Here is a 24,163-nt window from a genome sequence, read left to right as displayed (position 1 = left end):
TTGGAACTAGATGATCTTTAAGGTCCCTCCACACCCAAACCATTCTGTGATTCTGTTAAATTATTTCAAATTTTAATGGGGAGTAACCTTAAAAGAGAAAAGTGAAACTTTGCATCAAATGAAAGTTTGACTTCTGGGTTTGGAGGAGGAAATAATAATTATGTCTCCATCTGGATGCTCTCACTGTGATTTTTAGGATGGGTCAGCCTAGCTTCTGTCTTTCTTTGCCTCCCAAGATGCTGTGAGCTAGCAGAGCAGCCCCTGTCACAGGCAGTTCAGTGGTTCAGTTTGGCAGCGTTCCTGCTGGCACTTGCTGTGCTGAGATTGTTCCCCAGTCCTGCAGCAAGATTTCAAAGGATGAAACTTTTAATCACTTCAGCCAGTGAGTTTCAACACACTGCAAATACAAACGATGTAGTTGTTACATTTTTTATTGTAGGTTTTGTTGGGGTTTTTTGTTGTTGGTTTTGTCAGAACGTTCTGAAAACAAACAAACCACAAATCCATCAAACTTTGGTTGGTTTCCTGAAAACATTGTGGGTGTTCTTGTTTAGTTGTGGGTTTTTTTGTGGGGTTTTTTTGTTGGCAATTCGGTGACCTGTGAAATACCATAAGCAGCACAAAATGTTTATCCAGTGACAGCCTGAGGTAGCACAGGCAGCTCTTAGTGGGTTTATTTTCATTATTGCAGCAATTTTAAGGCTGCATGTGGCAATTTTCACTTGCATTGAGGTATTAAATTGAAATTACCCAAGATGTAATTGTCACACAAGAAAATTCTGGACATACTGGTTTTAATACTTTTCCAAGCTGTGGTTTTTATTACCCAAGCAAGTGCCAAAAACCCACTTGTAGTCAACTGCTTAAACTGAAAACTGCCTTTTGGAGAGCCAGGATGTTTACCTGCAGTTACACTGAAGGCTGGGAAGGAAAAAAAAATAGGGATCAACTGGAGGAAAGTTTGGGAAGGCTCCTGAAAGAAGAGCCCAGGGGTAAAATCCTGGGCAAGGGCAGATTCAAGGCCACACAGGGACCCCAGAGGAGCCCTGGTAGGTGCTGAAGCTCAGCCTAACCCTTTGCAGGCTGGTTTTGGGGAGGCGAGTTCCACCTGCAGTGTAGTGCTGTGCTCACAGGCAAAGCAAGGCTAGGGGTTCTGCTGTGTCCCAACCTGCTCCGTAGTGGCAGCGCAGCCATTGATTCCATCTTTGGGATACATTGGGCCTCTTTAGACGGAATCAAAGAATGGTTTGGACTGGGATCTTAAATACCTAGTTCCAACTCCCCTGCATGACCAGGGACACCTCCCACTAGACCAGGTTGCTCAAAGACCCATCCAGCCTAGCCTGGAACACTTCCAGGGAGGGGCATCGACAACACAACCTCCCTGGGCAATCTGTGTCACTGTCTCCCCACACTCACTGTCAAGAATTTGTTCTTAATGTCTGATGTAAATCTACCCTCTTTCTATCATTACAAGCCCTTGTAAAAAATCCTTTGCCAGCTTTTCTGTAGCCCCTTCAGGTGCTGGAAGGCCACTCTGAGGTCTCCCTGGGGCCTTCTCCAGGCTGAACAACCCCAACTCCCTCAGCCTGTCTTCCTAGAAGAGGTGCTCTAGCTGTTGGATCATCTTCATGGGGGTCAGGGTGAAGCGAAGGAAGCTATAAAGTAGGTCTTCTTTATTGCAGCGCTGGGTGTGTGGGGGATTGCTCCTCCAAACACGCACACCAACGGACAAAGACAGTACATATTTATTTACTTAAAAATATACATATGCATTACCTAACAAAGAAATAGGCAGGATTAAACAAATTAGTTCAAAAAATTCATTATAATATTTAAATAGTTTCCCCGAAATCATTAACATAAAATAACAGTCATTCCTGCATGCGCAGTGCTTCTCGGTGGTCGTGGGCAGGGGTCTCTTGGAGGAAGGCTCACAGTCTTTCTTTCTGGGCACTTTTCCCCTTAGGCCATATCATCTCTCACTCTGGCAGGTTGCGTCCATCATTCTGGCATACTGACTGATGAAGCAGGCATGAATAGGCACAGACTGGCACAGCCTCATCTGGATCCTGTTTTGTGTCTCCCACAAATGTCTCCCCAATGTCTCTATTAAACATTAACATTAGTAGATTCTACTCTCTAACATTATATTAATCTTAAAATGTTAACTCTTAATCAATAAACAATGTTAACCCTTAATCCATAGACCAATAATATTAAAAAATCCCTTAATCAACAGATTCCCTAATATTATAAACCCCGTAACCACGAGACCCCTTTAATCAGTCACAGAGTCAGCAGCCAAGCTGCAGAGGTGCTTGTATATGACATTCAGTGTTTCCCATGTGCACATTGTCTAGTTAGGCTGATCTGGTGCGTAGACAACTGGAGTTTTAAAAGCAAGTTGTTGTCACGTGTGAGGAGACTTCATTGCACCGCTGGCAGGCTCAGCCAGTATGCGGTATCCCTGGCACTCCCACTGGTAGTTGATACAGCATGCATCTACTGAGCCTTTATTTATTTGCACCTCAACTATTATAGTAACATAAGTGAAGTACTGATTATTTTTGCATTTTCCACCCTCTTTCATTGTTTGCCAGAAATAGTTTTCCTTGTTTGCTCCACAGAACCCTTGCTGATGCCACGCAAGAAGTGGGTGGAAGGACATACATCTGGGAGCGGTTCAAAGTTAATGGTGTAAATAGAACAGGGAGAGCAATCGTCATCATCTGTCCCTGCAGCTCTGCAAAGCAAGTGAGAGCTGAGCCTCAGGGTGAGAAACCAGGCACTGAACAGTGGCAGCAGCTTCTTTCTCATAGAATCAGGGTGGGAAAGCTCAGCTGATGTTGGTAACTGAATGATGCAAGTGGCCTCGGTGACCCAGAGGAGCACCTCGGGGCATGACCCGGTGCTGTTTGGAAGCTCAGAAACCCTTTGCTTTTGGCATCCCAGAGATTTAATTTTGATGAATGAGGGTGTTGTCACGAGGCAATGTTACTGAATTTTCTCCGGCATGTCGCGTAGCCATGCAGCTTTGGTGTGCTTTGAGGATGGACCTTGAACTTTAATTGGTTCAATGATTTATTTTTGGGGTTGGTGACTATGCTGAAATAACAGGTTGGTAATAAGGAATCTGTTTGGTCAGGGATTTGGGAAAGGTTTTGAGTGAAACTATGAGAGAAAACAACAACCACTTTAGTATGACTTTGCAAATGATTTGTCCCACCCAAGATGTCTTTTTTTTTTTAGTTTTGGAATTAACTTCACCTGTTGCACAATATTTTTTCCTTTCACTTAAGTCACTTTGTAAATACTCAGTAATGCAATTTCAAGGTGAAAAGATGAAAAGCCTCATTTAATAGAAACAAACCCTCAGGTATCTTGACATCTCTGAGCTGCAGCATGATGCACTGATAGCATAAACCAGCAATATCTGGCTACTGTTACTTGCTTTCTCCTCCGCATCAACTGAATTTTCCATCTGTTTTTACTTCACCTTGCAGATACCATGGTCCAAAGCTTTGGGGGACAAACTGATGGTTTAGTGGAAGAGTGTTTTCTCAGTTCTCTTCCCTGCTTCATTTGAGGATGGCGGTGGTAGCACCTGGGCAGTGACACGAGGGCAGGCGAGTGGTGCATGGATGGAAAGGGGCGTGATGGCTGTGATGAGGAGCTCCTTAGGCTTAGCACAGGATATCCTCCTGTTGCTGGTCTGTCATCTTAATGTCATCACAGGAGCTGACAGGGATCTGTAAAGAGCAGCACAGATGTAAGAGGTTTCTCTGGATTTTCTTAGCTGAGAGCATGTTTGTGTCAGTCTGTAAAAGTCACAAATGTCATCAGCTAAAGGTCACAGAGTCTATGATGTTTCCTCCTGGGAAGAAGGCAGCAGGGACTGTGGTTGCAGTTTTGAGTTTTCATCTGCGTGCAGGCTGGCTTGGAAGTGGTTAAATCCCAATCTTCCCTGTAGTCAGGTTATGCCATTAAGGCAAAATGAATAAGGAAACAATCGGTTTAGAAGCAGGACTTGGCTTACCTTGCAGCCAGCTCCTGGAAATTGCTGCTTCAGGAGATGGAAGTGAGGCAGCTTGGAGCTAGAGCTGCAACCATGATTCTCTCTTACCTCTCCCAGTGCCACTATCTCACTATGTGAGAGTGCTTGGTCCCTTGCCTCAATTTAAAAAAGAAAAAAACCTCGCCATGAAAGTCCAGTACTTCTGAGGTGACACCAAAAGCCCCATGAAGCTCACAAAGCCACCCAGGCAGCATAAGACTTGTAACTGGCCTTCTGCAGGTACCTCACCTCTGCCTTACCTTTAGCCTGAAGGACCTGTTTGTGATCCTATCATGCTAACATCAGAATTGCCCCAACTGGCATAAAAAGAGAGGGCCCTTATCTTCCCATTACCTATTGGTGAAGAGGCTGGTGACACCAGGAGGGCATGCTAGCTGGGAAGCAGTGGTTAGAGAAGAGGACTGCAAGCTGGGTGCCTTAAGCTCTTTTTGCCGCTTTCATTCTTAGTGACTTACTTGGCAGTTTCTGGACTCCTTCAGAAAGGATTCATGCAGAAAAGCTCTTCTTCGTTATTTGGTTGTTTTTCAGCAGCAGCTGGAGGACCATCCAATGATGGACTTCACTGCCTGCATTAATTGAGTGAGCTCCCACTTCAAATTCCAGTGCCTGAAAGGCCTTTTTCTCTTTCTCCCTCCCCAGTTGTATGACTTTGCACTATGGCCAGGACCTCCCGCTGACCAGTATCATCATCACCTTCCACAATGAGGCCAGGTCAACCCTGCTAAGGACCCTTCGGAGGTAAGAGCTCCAAGCCTGCTGGAAATGCTGTTATTTGTAAAAGCTCCTAAAAAGGTGAGTGGGCTAGATGTTTTCATAAAGGCAAAATCTATTTCCACTCACTGCAACTACAGACTGGACCTGTCAGCCACAGTTTCAAATGATAAATGGGTTAAATTAGCATGAAAGCTTGTCTCTGAGAAGTATGGTTTATAGTGGGATTGCTGAGGAAAGCAAGTAACTGTGCTCCCTTTGCAGATTCTAGCACAGGGCACTCTTGGGGGAACAACAGATTAGACAGTGTCTGGGATAAGAGATTTTATATCCAGCTGGGTGTCAGTGTTCAGCTGCATTTTGTCCCAGTAGGGACAGCTGTTGTTCTGCAGATGCCTGCTCTGGTGCTGCTGTTTGAGCTTCTCCAGTGACCCACTGAGTGCCAGAAAGGCTTGCTCATTGAGAAGCCTTAATGGTGCACATACCAATTACATTTTCAAGGATAGTTTCTGTACTTCTCTGGATGCACAGTGGAGTGCTCTGGGCATGTGGCCATTCATTCATTTGTCAGTTTGCTCTTGGCTGTGTTTTGCTGTAGTGGATAGACTAAAGGCTTCAGTTTCACAGCAGGTTTTTGAAATCGGCATTTAATCACAGTGTGCCTTGAATCTTCAAGTTCTCTTGTGGGAAGATTTAGTTACGTGTGTTTTCCACACCTTTGAGGGTTCTACCTCCAGATCTCAGCTGATGGGTTCATCTATAGGGAGCCTGGAGTGCTCTGCTCTGTGCCAGTAGTAAGCTTTTACAGACATGTTATGCCCACATAGTGAAGGTTTTATGCTCTGCTGCAAGCCTTGTCAGTTAAACCCTGGCATCCCCAAGGACCCCTTGCCATCATTGTTGCTGGTCATACTGGCATTGCTGGCTGGGGAGAGGCTTCAGCTGTGCCCTGTTCGCCATCATGTCCTCACTGGGCTCTCTTCTGCAAACAGCACCGTTCCTCATGTGAATGCATCCAGTGCTACAAGTGAGTTTGACAGTCCTGAAATTGAATTCCTGCTTTGCTTTATGGTTTCATGCCCAATCCCATCTCCCTGTCTTCACACTTAATAACCTGTCACAATTTTGTCTTGAGTGTGTGGGTTTCAGATGTGCACAGCACTGACAGTTGGTGGTGTGTACCAGCCCTTGATCCTGGACCTTCTCTTTTATCTTTGCAGTGCCTTCCATGGGTATACCATTTTCCAGAACCCATTGTAACAGAGATGCCAAGTGCAGTCCTCTAGCCACTGACATATAGGATGCTTGTAACATGTAAAGTGCAGGAATGGACTTTAATCTCATTGCACCCTATAACTTAGCACTTGACCGTCCTGGCAGGTATGATGATGAGTGATGTCACATAAGAGATGTTAGACCCACAATATGGTTCTTATGCCTGGATCCCCCATATCTGGCTTTATTAGAGAACTGTTTATTGCAATGATAACAAGGTTAGAAATACAGGTAATTTGATTTTTTTTCCTTCCTCCTGTAATATTTTGTCCTCTGGAATTTCTGATTTCCAACTATAAAAATACTTTATTCCTTGTTTTCCTCTTCTTTTATTTGCTTTACTTGATTAGTTGGCTTTACTGCTTTCCTTACTCCATTGCTTGTGATTTCCACCACAGCTTTGCCCCTGTGTGCTGCTTCTGCTAGCTCGTATGTCCTGGCAATTCCAGCACTCGTGTTTTGTCTGCAGAGGTTTTCACCAGATCCAGGACCCCTTCTGAGACCTCTTTGCTGAAGGCTGACTTCCCAATGGCACCAGAGCCCCATGGAGCGTCCCACTGAGCCACAACATAGAGGCAAGCCTGGGTAGTTAAGAACCAAGGTGACAGCTTCAGTCCCTATCTCCCCTGCCTTTCCCTGGACTGAGATCCTCCTTTTTCTTGTCCCCATGTTTTGGAGGTGGCCTCCTGGCATCAAGGTTCACACTTTGAGCACAGTGCTGAGTAAAATGGGCACCTCTTCTAGCCTCTTCTCCGCAGTACATCTCCACGGTGAGCTCTTGGTATAAGCCAGAGGACAGATGGTCAGACTGAGGAACAGAGAGCTGATTTAGCCATGGCTCGTGGAAGATTCAGAGTTGCAAACCTGGTTTCCTGAGTTCAGCGAGTTGAGTTTTCCAGCCCCATTGCAAAATGAGTTATTAACCACTGTGGCAGAAAAAAGAAACAGGGCAGAGGGACATTTCTTGGCTTGTTCAAAGCCATGGGGCGATCATGCACTGTCCCCTTAAGGGCAGCACTTCTTATAGGGGCCCATATAAACACAGAGGGGAGCCAGAGGGAAATGCTGACGACTGCACTCTTTAGCAGGGATGGAAATAATCTTTCAGAAGGGACCACATATATGACAAGCAGGAGGGATTTTGCTATTCCTGTGCTTTTCCTAGGTGTTTAAGAGCTTCCATGCTCACCAAGTGCTGAGGCTGAGCTGTATCGCAGGTCCAGTGTGTTACGTTCAGCTCTCGGTGGGATGCTCTGACTTGTGAAAGAGAGGCACCAAGATGTGGCCTCCGTGGCAGTCTTTGCACATTGTGAGCCTTTGTGACTGTTCATTTGTGAACAATTTGCATTGCCAGAGCTATTGAGTAAGCTGATAGACTGTGTTGAATAATGAATTAATTTAAAAGTTTCATGATCTTTTCTGTAATTGTTTGCAAGCTGGAAGAAAAGAAGAGGGGAAAAAAAGAAAATAAAAAGAAAAGCTAAATTAATCCAATGCCCAATTATCTCCAAATGTAGTGGTCAGTGTTTATAAATGTGTAGTAACTATACTTATGAATACGTACAAAAGTCCAGGTAGTATGTGATGAGTGTAATGAGAAAGGGTTTAGAAAAGGGCAGAAGAGGCCAGGAGATGGTGAATAGCAAAGTAGCTTTTGAAGTGTTTTTTATGGGGGGGGGGAGGGCGTTGTACTGTGAATAAACTGCCATTGGGTTGTTTTAGCCACTCACTTTTTAAATTACCTTGGGCAAGTTTCGTATCCCTTCATGATTCACTTCCATGTATTTCAGTCTCCAAGGTTCAGTGCATTAAATATAGTGCATGGAGATGGGACTGTGTGAGTAAACCCAAGGAGGGCATGCAGGAGCAAGGGAGAGAATAAGCAATTTAAAACAAACAAACAAACAAAAAACACAACAAAACCCAAAACATAGGAGCATAGGGAACTGTCATGCCAGTAACTTGCTGAGCAGAGGGCGAGACAGTCCCATTTCATGGAATCAGGAATTGTCAGAGTTGGATGGGACCTCTAGAGATCATCTAGTCCAACTCCCCCACTAAATCAGGATTGCCTAAAGCACATTACTCAGGACTGCATCCAGGCGGGTCTTGAAAATCTCCAGAGAAGGGGACTCCACCACCTCCCTGGGCAGCCTGTTCCAGTGCTCTGTCACCCTCATAGTAAAGAAGCTCTTTTATCATATTTAATTGAACTTCCTCTGTTCTAAGAAGGCCAACGGCATCCTGGGGTGCATTAGAAAGGGTGTGGTTAGTAGGTCAAGAGAGGTTCTCCTACCTCTTTATTCTGCATTGGTGAGGCCGCATCTGGAGTATTGTGTCCAGTTCTGGGCCCCACAGTTCAAGAAGGACAGGGATCTGCTTGAGAGAGTCCAGCGCAGAGCTACCAAGATGATTAAGGGAGCAGAACATCTCCCTTATGAGGAGAGGCTGAGGGAGCTGGGTCTCTTTAGCTTGGAGAAAAGGAGACTGAGGGGTGACCTCATTAATGTTTACAAATACGTAAGGGGTGAGTGTCAGGGAGATGGAGTTAGGCTTTTCTCAGTGATGACCAGTGATAGGACAAGGGGTAATGGGTGGAAATTGGAGCACAGGAGGTTCAAGGTGAATATACGAAAAAATTTTTTTACTGTGAGAGTGACAGAGCACTGGAACAGGCTGCCCAGGGAGGTTGTGGAGTCTCCTTCACTGGAGACATTCAAAACCCACCTGGATGCGTTCTTGTGTGATGTGCTCTAGGTGACCCTGCTCTAGCAGGGGGGGTTGGACTAGATGATCTTTCGAGGTCCCTTCCAACCCCTAAGATTCTATGATTCTATGATACCTTGTGCCTGCTGCCACTCGTTCTGTCACTGGGAGCTACTGAAAAGAGCCTGGCTCCATCCTCCTTGCACCCAGAGTTTAAATACCCATAGGCATTAATAAGGGCTCCCCTCAGCCTTCTTTTCTCCAGGCTAAAAAGTCCCAGCTCTCTCAGCCTTTCCTCACAAGGAAGATGCTCCAGTCCCCCAGTCATCCTTGTCGCCCTCTGCTGGACTCTCTCTAGTGGTTTCCCTGTCTCTCTTGAACTGGGGAGCCCAGAACCGGACACAATATTCCAGACGTTGCCTCACCAGGACAGAGCAGAGAGAGAGAATGACCTCTCTCGACCTACTGGCCACATTCTTCCTTATGCACCCGAGGATGCCATTGGCCTTGTCGGCGTGAAGGGCACATTGCTGGCTCATGGATAATTTATTATCTACCAGGACTCCCTGATCCATCTCCTCAATACTGCTTACCACCAGGTCTGCCCCTAACCTATATTGGTGCAGAATATTCTGCCTCCCCAGCTGCAGGATCCTACGCTTGCCCTTGTTGGGCCTCATTAGGTTCTTCTTTGCCCAGCTCTCCAGCCTGTCCAGGTCACGCTGGATGGCAGCACAGCCCTCCTAGTCTTGTATCATCAGCAAACTTGCTGAGGACACACTCTGTCCCCTCATCCAGCTTGTTGATGAATATGTTGAACAAGACTAGACTGAGTATTGACCACTGGGGGACATTGCTGGCTACAGGCCTCCAACTCCACCCTGCTCCATTGATCACAACCCTCTGAGTTCTGTCACACAGCCAGCTCTTAATCCAACTCACTGTCCGCTCATGTAGCCCACACTTCCTGAATTTCCCAATGAGGAAGTTATGGCAGACAGTGTCAAAATCCTTGCTTAAGTCAAGGTAGATGACATCCGCTCCTCTCCCCTCATCTAGCCAACCAGTTATGTCATCACAATAGGTAATCATATTGGTCAAGCATGATTTCCCTTTGGTGAATCCATGACCTTTCCAAGTGACTTTCTTTGTTTTCACATGTTTTGAGATGACGTCCAGAACAAGCTGCTCCTATACCTTAGTAGGGACACAGGTGAGATTAACTGGCCTGTAGTTCCCTGGGTCCTCCTTCTTGCCCTTTTTGAAGACTCGAGTGATATTGGCTCTCCTCCAGTCCTCAGGCACCTCTGCTATTCTCCATCACCTCTCAAAGATGATTGAGAGAGGCCTAGACATCTGCCAGATCTCTCAGAACTCGTGGGTGCATCCCAACAGGGCCCATGGATTTATGGATGCCCAGTTTGGCTAAGTGGTCTCTAACCTGGTCCTCCTCTATCTAGAGAAAGTCTTCCTCTCTCTGGACCTTATTTCTTACCTCCCAGGTCTGGCATTCAAGAGGGTCAGCTTTAGTAATGAAGACTGAAGCAAAGAAGGCATTTGATAACTCCACCTTCTCTGTGTCTTCCAGCACTAGGGCGCCCACCTCATAAATCAGTGGGCCTACATTTTCCCTAGCTTTCCTTTTTCTACTGATGTACTGAAAAAACCTCTTGTTATTTTTAACCACAGTGGCCAAGTTGAGTTCTGCTGGAGCCTTGGCCTTTTTAATTTTCCCCCTGCATAGCTTCACTACAGCTTGGTATTCCTCGTAAGTTGCCAACCAACTTTGGCCATAAACTTTCCTTTTGTTCCTGAAGTCCAGTCAAAGCTTTATATTTAGCCAGGCTGGTCTTCCCCATTGGCTCATCTTTTAGGTCCTGGAGATGGCCTTCTCCAGTGCATTTAAGCATTTTTCCTTGAAGTATGAGCAGTCTTCCTGGGCTCTTTTGCGATTCAGGACTGTCTCCCAAGGACATTCTTAACCATGCTTTGAAACAGGCCAAAGTCTGCTCTTTGGAAGTCCAAGATGGCCATTCTTCTGGTTCCCCTTGACACATGGAAATAACTCCATAGCCCAAAGAAACTACAAAGCAGGTATTCTTTATTGCAGCACTCGATGCGTGCGGGATAGCTCCTTCCATACACACACACTAACAGGTAAGAGCGATACATATTTATTCACTTAAAGCATACATATGCATTACTTTTCTAAAAGGAAGGCAGGATTATGCAGATTAATTCCCTGAATTCTTTATAATATTTAAATAATTTCCCCAAAGGCATTAACTTAAAGTTACGCTCATTCCCGCATGTGCACTGCTCCTCGGTGGTCGTGGGCAGGGGTCTCTTGGAGGAAGGCTCATAGTCTTCTTCACTGTGCTGGGTCATGTTGTTCCTCATTCTGGCAGACTGGCTGATGTACCTAGCCGAATCCTGCTTCTTGGGCTCTCAGGCGAGATATACCCTAGTTCAACACAATACCTCTACAAACATTAACAGGTTCTACTACTCAGCATCATATAGGTTTGGCAAATTTAACCCTTAAGTCTTTAATTCACCCTCATTGGTTCTCCAAGAATCAAGAACTCTATAATTTCATGATCAGTCTCCCAAGATGACCTCCAACCTTTACATCCCCCACAAGGCCTTCTCTGTTAACAAGCAGCAGATCCAGCAGGGCACTGTCCCTAGTTGGCTCCATTACCAGCTGTGTCAGGAAGTTGTCTTCCATACACTCCAGGAACCTCTGGGACTGTTCCCTCTCTGCTGTGTTATTTCCGGCAGACATCTGGGAAGTTGAAGTCCACCACAAGAATGAGGGCTGGTGATCGCGAGACCTCTGCCAGCTGCGTATGTAATATTTCATCAGCCTCTGCATCCTGCTTGGGGGGTCTATAACAAACTCCCACCATGATATCTGCCCTATTGGCCTTCCCCTTGATTCTCACCCATAGACATTCAACACTGTCATTCACCATGTTAAGTTCTGGGCATTCAAATCTTGCCCTAACATACAGGGCCACACCACCATCTCTCTTTCTTTGTCCTATCCATTCTGAAAAGTTGGTAGCCATCAATCACAGCACTCCAGTTTTGTGAGTCTTCTCACCATGTTTCTGTGATGGCAACTATATCATAGTTTTCTTGTTGTGCCGTGGCCTCCTGCTCCTCCTGTTTGTTGCCCATGTTGTGTGCATGGTGTAGATGCACTTCAGCTGAGCTAATTTTCCTGCCACTTTTTTGGAGGGACAAGCCCTGATTCCCACCTGACCACACTCAGACACTTCCCTAGTTACCAACCTGTCAGTACCCTCATGTCTTTATTACCACATGGATCGCCACCCCTACCTCCAGTGAGACAACATACTGCAATACCTTTCTAGCACTTTTACCCACAAGCACTGGCATGCAGCTCCCAGGCTTCTCTATAGTAAGCCCGGTTTCATCCCCACCCCGCTTCAAACTTAGTTTAAACCTCTTTCAATGCGCCTTGCTAACTCGTCCCAGCATCCTTCTTTAGTTTCGGGCTAGGCTTTCCTCACCTGTTGCCAGCATGTCTCGTGTCCTGTAGATCAACCCATGATCAAAGAAACCAAAGTCCTGCTGGTTACACCAGTCTCGGAGCCAGGAATTAATCTGCTGGCTCTTCCTGTTTAACCCCTCATCAATCCCTGCAAATGGTGGGATAGAGGAGAACACAACTTGTGCTCCTGCTCCTTTAACCAACTGTCTGAGGACCCTGAAGTCTCTCTTCATTGCCCTTGGACTTCTGGTAGCTACCTCATCGCTGCCTACTTGAAATATCAGTAACGGGTAGTAATCAGAGGGCTGAACTAGGATTGGAAGTTTTCTCCATATATTCTTAATCCTGGCACCAGGGAGGCAACTGCCCTAAGAAGTGGGTCTGGCTTGCATATAGGGCCTTCCACTCCCTTTAGAAGTAAGTCACCTATGACAAGGACCTGTCTTTTTTTCTTAACTGAGGTGGTTCTGATACGAGGTGTAGTCTGGCTCTGCCTCAGTGGCACCTCTAAATTTGGTGAGCCATCATCCTCATCACTATTTGGTTCCCCCATCATATCTGTTTTGCAAGGTCACCTGGGGAGGTGGAACAGTTACTCAAGTGACGAATCTACCATGCCTCTTGCACCATGCTGGAACTTGTTGCCATTGCTCCTTATCCTGTAGACTACTGCACTCAGCCAGCTGAAGAGAGGACAGGGAGTGCTCTGCATCATGAGCCCTGCCTGACCGTTGGGCCTGATTCAGGTAGGCTAAGATCACCCTCTCACACTCTCTGATACTTCTTAGCCTCTCCACCTCCTCCTTCATCTCTGCAACCATGCTGAGTAGATCATTTATCTGCTCGCACCTCATACAGCTACTCTCTCTGCTGTCCTCTGGTATGAACAACAGGCTCAGGCACTCCCTGCAGCCAGAGACCTGGACAGATGTATGTCTGTGTGGGACCTCTGTCTGGGTTACCACAGTCCTGTTACTCTGTTGAGCGGTCTTTGTTTATTTATTCTTCAAACTTACAGCTAGGGAGCTCAGAAAAGGCATAAGGAACCTTAATTATTTACCTCTCACTGATACACCAAAACACATCCTTTGGCAAAATTCCTGATGTGAGTGCTGTGAACATCACATCAAATATTTAGTTCTTTAATTAGCAGAGAGAATATGCCTTTCATTTTCTAGTGCTGGTAGGTAAGATAAGTGATGTCCTGAACAGCCAGCACTTTGTAGCTTCCCCTCAAGCCTCTAACTTACCTGCATCCAGACACATCAGAGCTGGAGGAATGACAAAGCTGTGAGCCCCCTTCCTTACACAGCAGCAGCACCATATAGAGTCTGTGCCATAGCTGAAATGAGACTGATAAAAGAATGAAAAACAAGCCAGTTATTGAGCAGAAATTGTATAATTAGCACTTTGTACTATTTTTTTATTTTATCTTTGCTTAAATGCTGGACTTTTTTTTTCCTTAATTTGCTGCTTCTCTCTCACCACGTCTTAGTATACAACCCTCCATGCTCTTTTGCCTTTCAATGTTAACATAAGAGAACTCTTGAATTTCAAAGAGGTAGATGTTTGAAATAATAAAATGTGAAATGTGCAGTGTAATCAAAGCTTATTAAGGTGATTCTTGGTGTGAAGTCTCTCTTCCTACATAATTAGTAATTTTGGGTTATTGAAGCAGTTCATTTTGGCGGGCATTTCCTCTCTGCACTCTGAGTCTAATTTCGATAATTGTAACCCTTGCGGCCCTTTTGACACTTTATTATATTCCCAAAGGTTTGTTGAATTGTTGTTTGTTTGTTTGTTTGTGTTTGTTGGGTTTTGGGTTTGTTTTTATTGGGGTATTTTTTCCCCCTAACAAGTCCCAGTATGTAGCTATGGAGAGAATGAGTTAGTAAGGATTGGTGTCCAAACTCACCTCACTAAAGTGACTGTTATTCTGTATCATGACCCAAAAAAACCTGACCTGTGGTCAGAACATCTGAATTCTTCCCTTACATGTCAGGGTGACTTTTGCACTGATATTTATTTGGAGTGGTAATTGTTGGATCCAATGCTTATCTCTGTGTAGGTGGAATAGGATCCAAATAAATTGTTGAGGAAAATGGAAGGACCTTATGATGCAAATTTAAGGTGAAATTCTCCATGGTAACATCTGTTCAATGTCTGCTAAATCCATTGAAACAAAGAAAATTTCAGCATTAACTTTTCAAGATAATTCAGCAGCTAATCTGGTCTTACTGAGTTGAATAAGCATAAGCACTTTCTGGACTAGAGGCATTTTTCATTTTGATGGTAACAGGTCTTTTAGTCATTTATAAGAGAAAGTGTTGTGATCTCAGCTCAATATAATTTAAAAGCTGTTTTGATTTTTTCAAATATGCCCATCACTGCAGTATTTATGTGTGATTTCACTGAAAAAAATCTATGAATACCAGAAGCACTTCAAAGCACTATAATATTAATTGTCTTCTGATTTTGCCCATATGAAAGGAAAGTATATAAAAAAAAATCAAAGCTAAGCAAAGGTGCAAGTAATAGAAAAGCTAGCTTTGAATTTTTAAAGGTGATTTTATAGTCTATCTGAAAAAAAAATAAATCCCTATAATATTAAAAATTGGCAAGATTCAGAGCTTCTGTTTTCCAAGGAGCAGGGTCCTGTGCTTCCAGCCGCATGGGTTTGTTATTGTGTGGCTGATAGAGCACAGATAGAAAAAACATTGGAGATGTGAATCTGGCCTTGCTGAGAAACTGGCACAATTGCTCTCAGCTGTGTTCATGGTGTTGTGGCCTTTGGTGGATCTCTTTGTGCCTACATCAAGTGGCCTTTTAGTGCCTACACCAAGAGGCAATTTTGGGTCTTGCAGGTGCCTGTGCACAGACCTGCAAGGGCAATAATGAGCTCAAAGCCTGCTGACATCAATGGACGTTGGATCCTTTAGAGCTGTGACAGACGCAGCCTTTGGACTACCCTCATCAAGGCTTTTTTCGTTTGGGATTTTGAAAGTGTTGACTGGCAGATGAGTTCCACAAGGGAGGTAATATGAGAAGGCCAACCATATCCTAGTCTGCATCAAAAGAAGTGTGGCTGGCAGGTCAAGGGAGGTGGTTCTCCCCCTCTATTCTGTTCTCATGAGACCCCCCCAGGAGTACTGTGTCCAGTTCTGGAGCCCCCAACACAAGAAGGACATGGAGCTCTTGTAGTAAGTCCAGAGGAGGGCCACAAAGATTATCAGAGTACTGGAGCATGACTCCTACAAAGACAGGCTGAGAGCTGGTGTTGTTCAGCCCAGAGAAGAGAAGGCTTCAGGGAGACCTTAGAGCAGCCTTCTAGGACACCTTAGAGCAGCCTTCTAGGACCTGTAGGGGCTACAGGAAAGTTGGGGAGGGACTTTTTACCAGGGCATGTAGTGATAGGACAAGCAAGGATGGCTTCAAACTGAAAGAGGCTAGACTTAGATTAGATATTAGGAAGATATTATTGACTGTGTGGGTGGTGAGATACTGGAACAGGTTGCCTGGGAGGTTGTGGATGCCCCATCCCTGGAAGTGTTCAAGGCCAGGCTAGATGGGGCTTTGAGCAACCTGGACTAGTGGGAGCTGTCTCTGTGTGTGCATTGGGGTTAGAACTAGATGATCTTTAAGGTCTCTTCCAACACAAGCCATTGATGATGGTTCATGGAGCTGGAGCAGTCCTCAGAAACATCCTTTCCTTGTCAGTCAGCAATCTGACTTTTTCCCTGTCTTCCTCTGGACACCCTCTGTATCCCACAGATAGCCATTACTGAAATTCAGGGGACACCATCCCTTATATAGAGGATGGTGAGCCATGGCAGGGAGCTGGCAGCAAACTGCTTGACCTGAGAACAGAGGGAGCCTGCAGCTGAACAGAGACTGGGCTGCACATCCCCCCAGCCCAGCACCTCCAAATGGTCCATGCTGGATTTTTTTTCCATAAGCAGTGCCCTGGAGGGATGTGCAACCTGGGGGGAATTACTCATAATACTCTGAGTCTACAGCACAGTGCAGTGGTTTTGGTTGAGTTATTCTTGCTGGGACCAGCAAAAGCAGAATCAGTCCCTTTGTGACGGCTGTAGAGTTAAGCCCTTTGTTGAGCTTCTGGCAGCTGAATCTGTGGGGGACTGGGCAGAGACTAGCTTTGAATATTCAAGTTGTGTCTCCCCCTTCTGGCCTCAGTAGGTTATTTATTTATTTATTTAGCGAACTTTTTTAGAAGTCTACTTTTTCCTGCATGTCACCTCCCACAAGATGGGTATGACACTGTCATGTCCCACAATGTGGGCATGGCTCCCCAGAGGTGGGGGTCAACCCAGGGAGATTTGGATCCAATCCTCCTCTCTTAATTAATCTCTTTCAGCAACCCATTTGGCAGAATTAACCTCTGGAATTCTCTGTGCAGTATTCTAAGTGTAAGACCATTACCCAGGAGGCTTATACAAAACATTACTTAAAATTGAGTAAGGTTATAAAGCCACACAACTCTCAAAGCATCAGATAACAACTAGCAGAACTTAGCAAAATGGTACTCTCAAAACAACAAGTTACAACCAACAGAACTTACTAAATTGTACTCTCAAAACAATGGGTTACAACTGAAAGAACTTAGCAAAATGAGAAATGATGTTACCCTTATGTGCTGAGAATAAGATTAGAAACAGAGAGAGCGAGGGAGAGAGATGAAGAGAGGAATAGAGAGACGAAGAGATGAAGAAAGAGACAGAGAGACAGAGATTAAGAAAGATGGGATAGGAAAGATAAATCACCACCCTTGGATCCAGCGACGGTCTCAGCATGACGCTGTGGTCCTTGGATGGCAGGCTCAAACCCTGAGCATTTTGAGTCTGCCTCTTTTATGGCACCTGGCCCCGCCTGTCTGGGTGGGGTTCGGCCTACTTTGTGCAGACTCAGTGTTGGATTCAGGAATGCCCTGGAAAATGAGTCGGTAGGGCACAGGGGTCAGGGTGATCACTCAAACCCCCCCTCTATCCGGGTCGACTAAGCAATGTCCTGTATTTTCACACGTGCTCTGTCCTTAAACAGGAAAGTGGTCTTTCACAAGGTGGCACTGTGCCCCCACGGAGCTTCTCTTGCTGGTCACTGTTCCTTATCAGGTAGGGACAGTGTCCCATTTATCAGGGTGGCTGCCAAAGGAGGGGCTCCCCTTTCAAGAACAGTGCCCAATTCAGTTTATCAGGGTGGTTACTGAAAAAGGGGCTCTCCTTGTGAGAACAAGGTCCAGGTGGTTTATTGGATGAGAACCCTACCCAAACATAATGTCCAGTTTGTCATGGCCGCTGTTTTGAGACAGTTACTCATTTTGGGACTCTACACAGCAGGTTTCACCAAGTTGGGTTTCCATGCAATCAGTGCTTGTTAAATATTCCACTGAGCATGGTATTGCTCTCCTGTCTCTCTGTACTGATGCTCAGCTGTGGTAATTTGCTGAGCTCAGCTCTCACAAATGGGGATTTTTTTAAAATAGCAAACCTATTAATAATAATAATTTAAAAACACTTGACAGGTGGAAACATCACATCTAAATTGCTGTGTGCTCCAGTGGGAGGAGGGGTGTTCAGCCAGTTTTTCCAGTACTTTGTGCAGGCTGCAGGTGTTGACATGGTGGTGATATCTAACCCTGCTTGGTGCAAGCCTTGCTGATACTGAAGTGGCCCCAGCAGCTCTTGGCTCCTAGGGCTCCCCCATGACTTCGGGGACAGAGGCTGTTCTTTTCCTCCCCACCCCAGCCTTAATATTCAAAGCATCTGAAGTGAGGGAGATATCATGGCTTCTAATAAAATCCTGAAACTGGAGGAGGTGGGGATTGTCTTTTCAGGGAAAGTGATTTTTGCGGAGATCCACAGGTGAGGTGCTAGCTTTACCCACTATGGTCTGAGATAAAACTCCCCTTTTTTCAGAGTTTCTGCTGGGAAAAAAAACCACAACCAAACATAGAGGGAGGATGCATTTCAAGCATCTGCTTTGGTATGTTCTGTATTTCTTTAAAAAAATAAATCTGGCTCAATTCTTATTCTTTGGAGGGTTGTAATTCCAGCACCTGGTAGGGTGAGGGAACACCAGTGCAGGCAGCAGGCACCTGGCAATAAGCATAGATACTCCAAGCCCTCCTGGGTGAGATGGGCTCGCTGTTTCACCTCAAGAGGGTTTCATCAGAGAAATGCAGCACTTTGGCTGAGCGTCAGATATTTGGGGGTGATGCCATGACATCCGTCTGGGCTCCTGCCAGGTGGACCTTTGGGTCCCGAGAGCACCCAGGTCCACAGGGATCCTGCCCTTTGGAGTCCTCTTGACTGCCGTCTGGTCCAGGTATGTGCTTTCCCACACTTCGAGGGTTTTACCAGAGCTTTGGGAGCCTGAGAGTCTGGACAATTCTTTCAATAACAATCTAGAGGTATCAGTGGCTTCAAGGCTGTTAGCATGCAGAGCATCTGCCCCTTATGCCAGCAAGGAGTTTTGAAGGCTTTTTCTAACCCAGACCAGAATGCAGACTCAGAGGTGAAATGTTTGGGGGGATTTTAAATCCTGTGTGAGAAAGGATCAATGCTCAGGATGAAGACAAAGAAGCTTAAATGCTGGAAAAGCCCTTACAGCCCAACTGGCATTATTAAAGCCCAAGTCAAGCCCTTAGGAGATTTTTAGGATGCCCTGGGGTTTCTGTTTCAAGAAGTCAGCCTTGACCTTTTGCTGGGGCAGGATTTTAAGCATGTGTGATTCTGCCAACCTCTGCGCCCTGTAAGAAAAGGGAAGAACAGGTTTAGACTTTTTAATAATAATAAAAACCTTGGTTTCTGTCACAATTTGGCTCCAGGTTGGCAGTCAAATCAATAACAATAATGCTCTTGATCCCTCCCCTCCTCCCCCAAGGTAGGGAAAGAGGGAGAAAAAAATGAGTGTCTTTCTGGGTTGAAAAGTGAAACAAATTGATTTTAATTATTAGTGATAGGGAAATATATATATTTATAAAGGGATGTGCAACACCCAAGCCCCTCCCTCCTCCCCCAGCAACCCTCACAGACTTCCGCCTGAAGGGGGGAGTGTCTGGGTGCACAAACAGGGTCCTCAGATGTCGGTTGTGAGGAAAAATGGAAAAAAAATAGAGAGAGACAAAGAGAAAGCAATAGAAGCCACATAAGCAGAAAAAGAGGGAGAAAAAGGAAAACCAAAGTTCTTGACTTCTGTGATGTCTTAACCTATACTGAAAGCCAAATAGAGAAAATATTATGAGATGGGAATATTCTGAGTTGCTGATCCTGCCTTCAGTCTAGTCTGCTCCTCCATGGGGGGGAAGCTGCAGACATGAACTTCAGAAGTGTCCTTGGTTGTTATCGGTCCACGAGCACTGCTATAAAAAGTTCACTGAAAGAAAAAAAAAAATCAGCAAAGAGAAAATTCGCTTCACCCTGGTTCAAACCAGGACAGTGTCGTAATTAAGGGAAGATTGTAGCCTTCACCAACATTTCACAGTGTCTGTCCACCTGGAGAGAGCTATGAACTACATCCTCCAGTCTCTCTCTTTTGTTAAAGATGTGGGCTCCAACCCTGCTCTTATCCTCTCGGCAGTCTCTGAAACACAACCAACTCATGGATAAAAACAGGAGTAGTCCTGCCACAGCTGTGAGCTCCGTAAAGATGGGTTTGAGCTGGGTAATCTTCTCTGTGTTGGTCCTGCTGTCAGCAGTCAATGTATCATTAGCCCCAGGAGAGGTAAGAGGGGGATGGCAGCTTTGTTGTAAGTCCCATTAGGACGCTTGTTACAATAGGTATATCATTGTAAAGTTGGTTTCTTGTGGCTTTACATGGCACTCTTGCTCACAGAGGTGATTAAGGTGAATCTCAGCTGTTTCCCAGGAACACCAAGCACTCAGCTCTTAGATCAGGCTACAGGGAGCTGATAGCTGGGCACTGTAGGTTCTTGGATGGTTTTGGAGTCTTCTGGAAATCCAAGCCTGGTCTTTTGTACTTTTGCAGGGATCGATTCCTTGACTTTCACACCCCATTTGATGGGTTGTTGAGTTGGTCAAGCACTGTCATGGATTTTCTCTCTTTATTCTTTAGTGTGCTGAACCGCACCCCAGTGCACCTCGTCCATGAAATCATACTAGTGGATGACTTCAGTGATGATCGTAAGTGACCCTTTCTGTGTTAAAAGTGAGTGGCCAAACCAAAAAGAGACTCTGAGAGACTGGAATTTATGCAGAGAAGGAGGAAGAGTTTGTTGAAGTTAAAGGAAATTTAAAGCTCTGTAGGTGTGGAAAGCAAACCCCAATGTGCCAGGTTTGCATCACCACGTGGAGAATTCAAATTCCAAATGAGCAAACATACTCTCATAAGAATAATACAAGAAAAGCCTATGGTAAATATTTTTTTATGTCCAGTAGACATGAATCCAATCCTTACCTGGTTGTATCCTGCCGCAGCTGTGGTGTATTTAATGTCTTTCAGCTGCAACCAGCAGCCATTCTGGGCTGACACCACTGGAATTGCACAGGATTATGATAGTCTGACCATCCTGATGCATGTATATGTTCTGCATATGTTTACATAGCTGGCCAACAACTCTTGATTATTTTTTTTCCCCCACCCTCTTTTTCACCTGTGTAAAGAGGATTTCCTGCAAGGGCTGCCCATTTCTGAGATGCATGATAAATAGTGCTGTATGCCACAGACAGCCCACATCTTCTTGACATGTTCTCTTGGTTAATAGTGTGACTCAAGTGGTCTGATCTCCAGCAGAAGTCAGTAGCTGGAGCCCCAGGGCCTTCCAGGGAACTACCCCAGCTAAAGACCTTACCTGATTAGATGAGTGATTGGAAGATCCAGGTGCTGAGAGTAAGTGCTGAAAAAAGCTATCTCAGACATAAAAAGGATGATAAAATACAGTTAGGTTGAGCAGTCTGTGGCACTTACATTTCAAGGAGCTGCAAGATGTATCTATTTACTAGAAAACATGAAAACAAAGCCACAGAGGTTTTTTAAAAAATGGATCTATGCTTTGCTCTTGGATGTTATAAATAGGAAGTGCCTCAGACCCACTTCTCGCCATCAGTGCCTCCCTGGGGAGTCACTGAAGCCAGGGTAAGGGTTTGCAGTGATTGCAGTGAGCTTTGTAGCAATCCTGGTGCATGGGGACCCAGGCCAGGTGAGCCTGGCAACCGACAGAGTGGCTGCAGCAGGGAAAAGGAGCTGGTGCAAGGGCTGGAGCTGCCCTAGGGTATTGAAAGGAGGAGGAAGTAAATGCCATTTTTTGGCTAAATAGAACAGCGCTTGACTTCCTGAAAGCAGAAAGGCTTGTAGAAATGCAGGTCTCCTGTTGTAGCATGCCCATGAGTTGGGGAGAAGGAGCAGGGCTGGGTTTCAACTCATCCCAGGGTTCTCGGGGGGAAACTGTTGCCCGTGTAACTTAGGGCAGCCCCTCAGCTACTGAAAATCTGTGCTTCTTAGCTGCCTTACATCTTCTTTCCTGTGATAGGCTGAGCCTGCTGGCATCTAGCCTGCATGCATTTACATAAAATACATGTATTTGCATAATATGTTATACACACATTGTCAGTTTGTTCCCCCTGCAGCCCACCCCAAGCAATTGGAGCTTTTATCTCGTGCACAGCTGTGTGTCTCATACCTTACCTCTCTCTGCCTGCTGACCTCTTATTTGCTGGGATTGTTGTTCTGCACACAGGTTCATGCTCTTCCCAGCAAATTTCTTCTGCAGGTCCATACCAGCCCCTGCCACTTCTGCTCACCTGGTTGTCCCTAACCACTCTGGACTTGAGTTGTTAAGGATACCTGTGTGGCAATGTGTCTTGTCAGCAAAGTTGCTGGGGGGATGAAAGCGCTTGGAGGTGTCAGTGGGTGCAGGGGGTGGGTGGCAGGGATGGGGCACATACATGTGTGGTTTTAGTGGCAAGGAGGAAGAAGCAGAGCAGTGAGGGGCGTGAAGGGGCTGTGGAGGTCATGGCATGGGTGTGTGGAGGTAGAGGGCTGTGCTGGGTGCACCTGCCTGCAGACCTAGCTATTCTTGGGAGAAATCTGCCTGAGGAGGGATTTTGGGGCTACTGGCAGCACCAGGGCAAGAGCAGTGGCAGTAACTGCTTTTGGGACTGCAGGACCTCCCTAGCTCAAGTGTGGGTGGCCTCTCTGCCCTGTGGACCTGCTGCTGCCCAGGCATGAGGAGCTCCCAGCTGCTCCATGGGGTTTGACCATCCCTTTATCTCACTCAGTGGTCCTAGGCCTCCTCAGGAGGCTCCTGTCCTGCTGGACAGGCATGCATCAAATAGCTTATCTGTTGCTTTGCAACTACCAAAAATAGTCAATTGCACTTACGTAGAAAAAGTCAGATTCTGGCCTCAACTACGGCTCTTCTACACTCACTTTACATCATAATTCAGCTGTTCTCAGTGTACATCTGTGCTGGGTTTACACTAGTTTCATGAAAACTGCTGCTCTGCCAGTTCTGAGTTACAGTGTGTGAGCTGAGGGCTAAAACTATGGTGCCCCAGCAGCGTCACCACCCTAACAAGCCATCAGCTAGTCCACTACGGGATCTGCTCCCTGCTCCCAGTTTCACTTGCGACCATTTTTTGCTGCTGGAGCCACGACAAGGGCTGAGGGTGACATGTCCTCCCTTTGTGTTTTCCAAGCTGACGACTGCAGCTTACTGGGCAAGCTCCCCAAGGTGAAGTGCTTGCGAAATGGACGACGAGAAGGTAAGTGCTGCCTGCCTGCTACCCAAGTGGAAACCCAAATTTTGGGAGGCATGAGAGCAATGGAGCAGGGGGAAAAACCTCAGGAAGGGGCGACAAGGGAGATCAGCAGCTCCTAGAGATGGAGGGCCCTGATAAAAAGAGATGTGATAATGTGATTGGAGTTGGAATGGATCCCCTACTTTTTGCTGAAAAAGATGGAGCTATTAAGATACCCAGTGAGGCTCAGCTGTAGTTTATTAGCCAGGAAATTAGAACAGGCAAAACAAAGCCCCAGGTCTTCTTTTTAAAGATGTTTGCTCTCATGAAGGAGAGGAGATCTGCTCCCGCTGCTTCGGTGTGATTTTTTTTTTTTTTTTAATATTTAATTATAGTTGAAAAATTTAGAAGGGGCTATATGGAGGATGAATGTATGCCCGACTGGGCTGCTGCTGGCAACCTTTTGAGTTATTTTTCCAGCTCCACATAGTCTGAATGGGTGTTTTCACATCCTGCTTTACAGTATTAGGAGAACAAAAAACAAGTTTTGTCATTCTGAAAATCAAAGGTATGAGTCAAGGTATGGATCAGGTTGGGGAGAATAAGGAACAGAGAGGGTTTGTCTGTGGATTCTTTCTGCATGAGGTTTCAGTTCTGCAGGTCTTCTGTCAGGGTGGTATCTCCATCATGAAAACCTATCTGCATTGGCAGGAAGGTAAGGGAGGTCTCCATAGGTCTACACCTCCTTCTCTCTCCTGTCCTATTTGGCAACATGTATGTTCTCCCCTAGCACTGGATGGACCTGGATGTGTTTGTACTCTATAAAGCAGTCAGGATTTGGGAACCCAGCCTGGAGGGCTCACCTCACTTGATGCATAGCTGAAGCTGTGTTCCTCAGGACCTACCAGGATGTGGGAAGGGCTGGGGTGGATACAGCAGACTTAGCCTATCCATGTGATCTCAGACATTGCTGAGATACAGGAACAACCTGTATTGCAGGGGCCAACATGGTAAATGCTGGATTGCTCCAGGCTTCATTCTTCTGTCGCTCTCCCTCCTGTTCAGAGGCTGTTCCTTGGCCTCTTTCCTCTAAGGAGCTTTAATATTACATAGGTGATCTCCTTCTGTGTTAACTTCATATGTGGCTGCTCCCTG

At 45.8% G+C, this 24,163-nt stretch overlaps 1 protein-coding gene across 3 annotated transcripts in view; it reads left to right on the top strand.

Annotated features, from left to right (window-relative positions):
* GALNT14 (polypeptide N-acetylgalactosaminyltransferase 14) overlaps nucleotides 1-24,163 on the top strand; it is a 118,822-nt gene that overhangs the window by 63,901 nt on the left and 30,758 nt on the right. For all 3 annotated transcript variants that reach the window (XM_051615323.1, XM_051615322.1, XM_051615324.1), the window contains exons 3-5: nucleotides 4,718-4,816; nucleotides 20,385-20,452; nucleotides 22,967-23,032. In XM_051615323.1, the coding sequence (XP_051471283.1) occupies nucleotides 4,718-4,816; nucleotides 20,385-20,452; nucleotides 22,967-23,032 (233 nt within the window). The remainder of the gene's footprint in view (nucleotides 1-4,717; nucleotides 4,817-20,384; nucleotides 20,453-22,966; nucleotides 23,033-24,163) is intronic.

The sequence above is a fragment of the Apus apus genome, chromosome 3, assembly GCF_020740795.1.
Source record: "Apus apus isolate bApuApu2 chromosome 3, bApuApu2.pri.cur, whole genome shotgun sequence".
Taxonomy (NCBI): domain Eukaryota; kingdom Metazoa; phylum Chordata; class Aves; order Apodiformes; family Apodidae; genus Apus; species Apus apus.
This window is presented reverse-complemented; position numbering and strand designations above follow the sequence as displayed.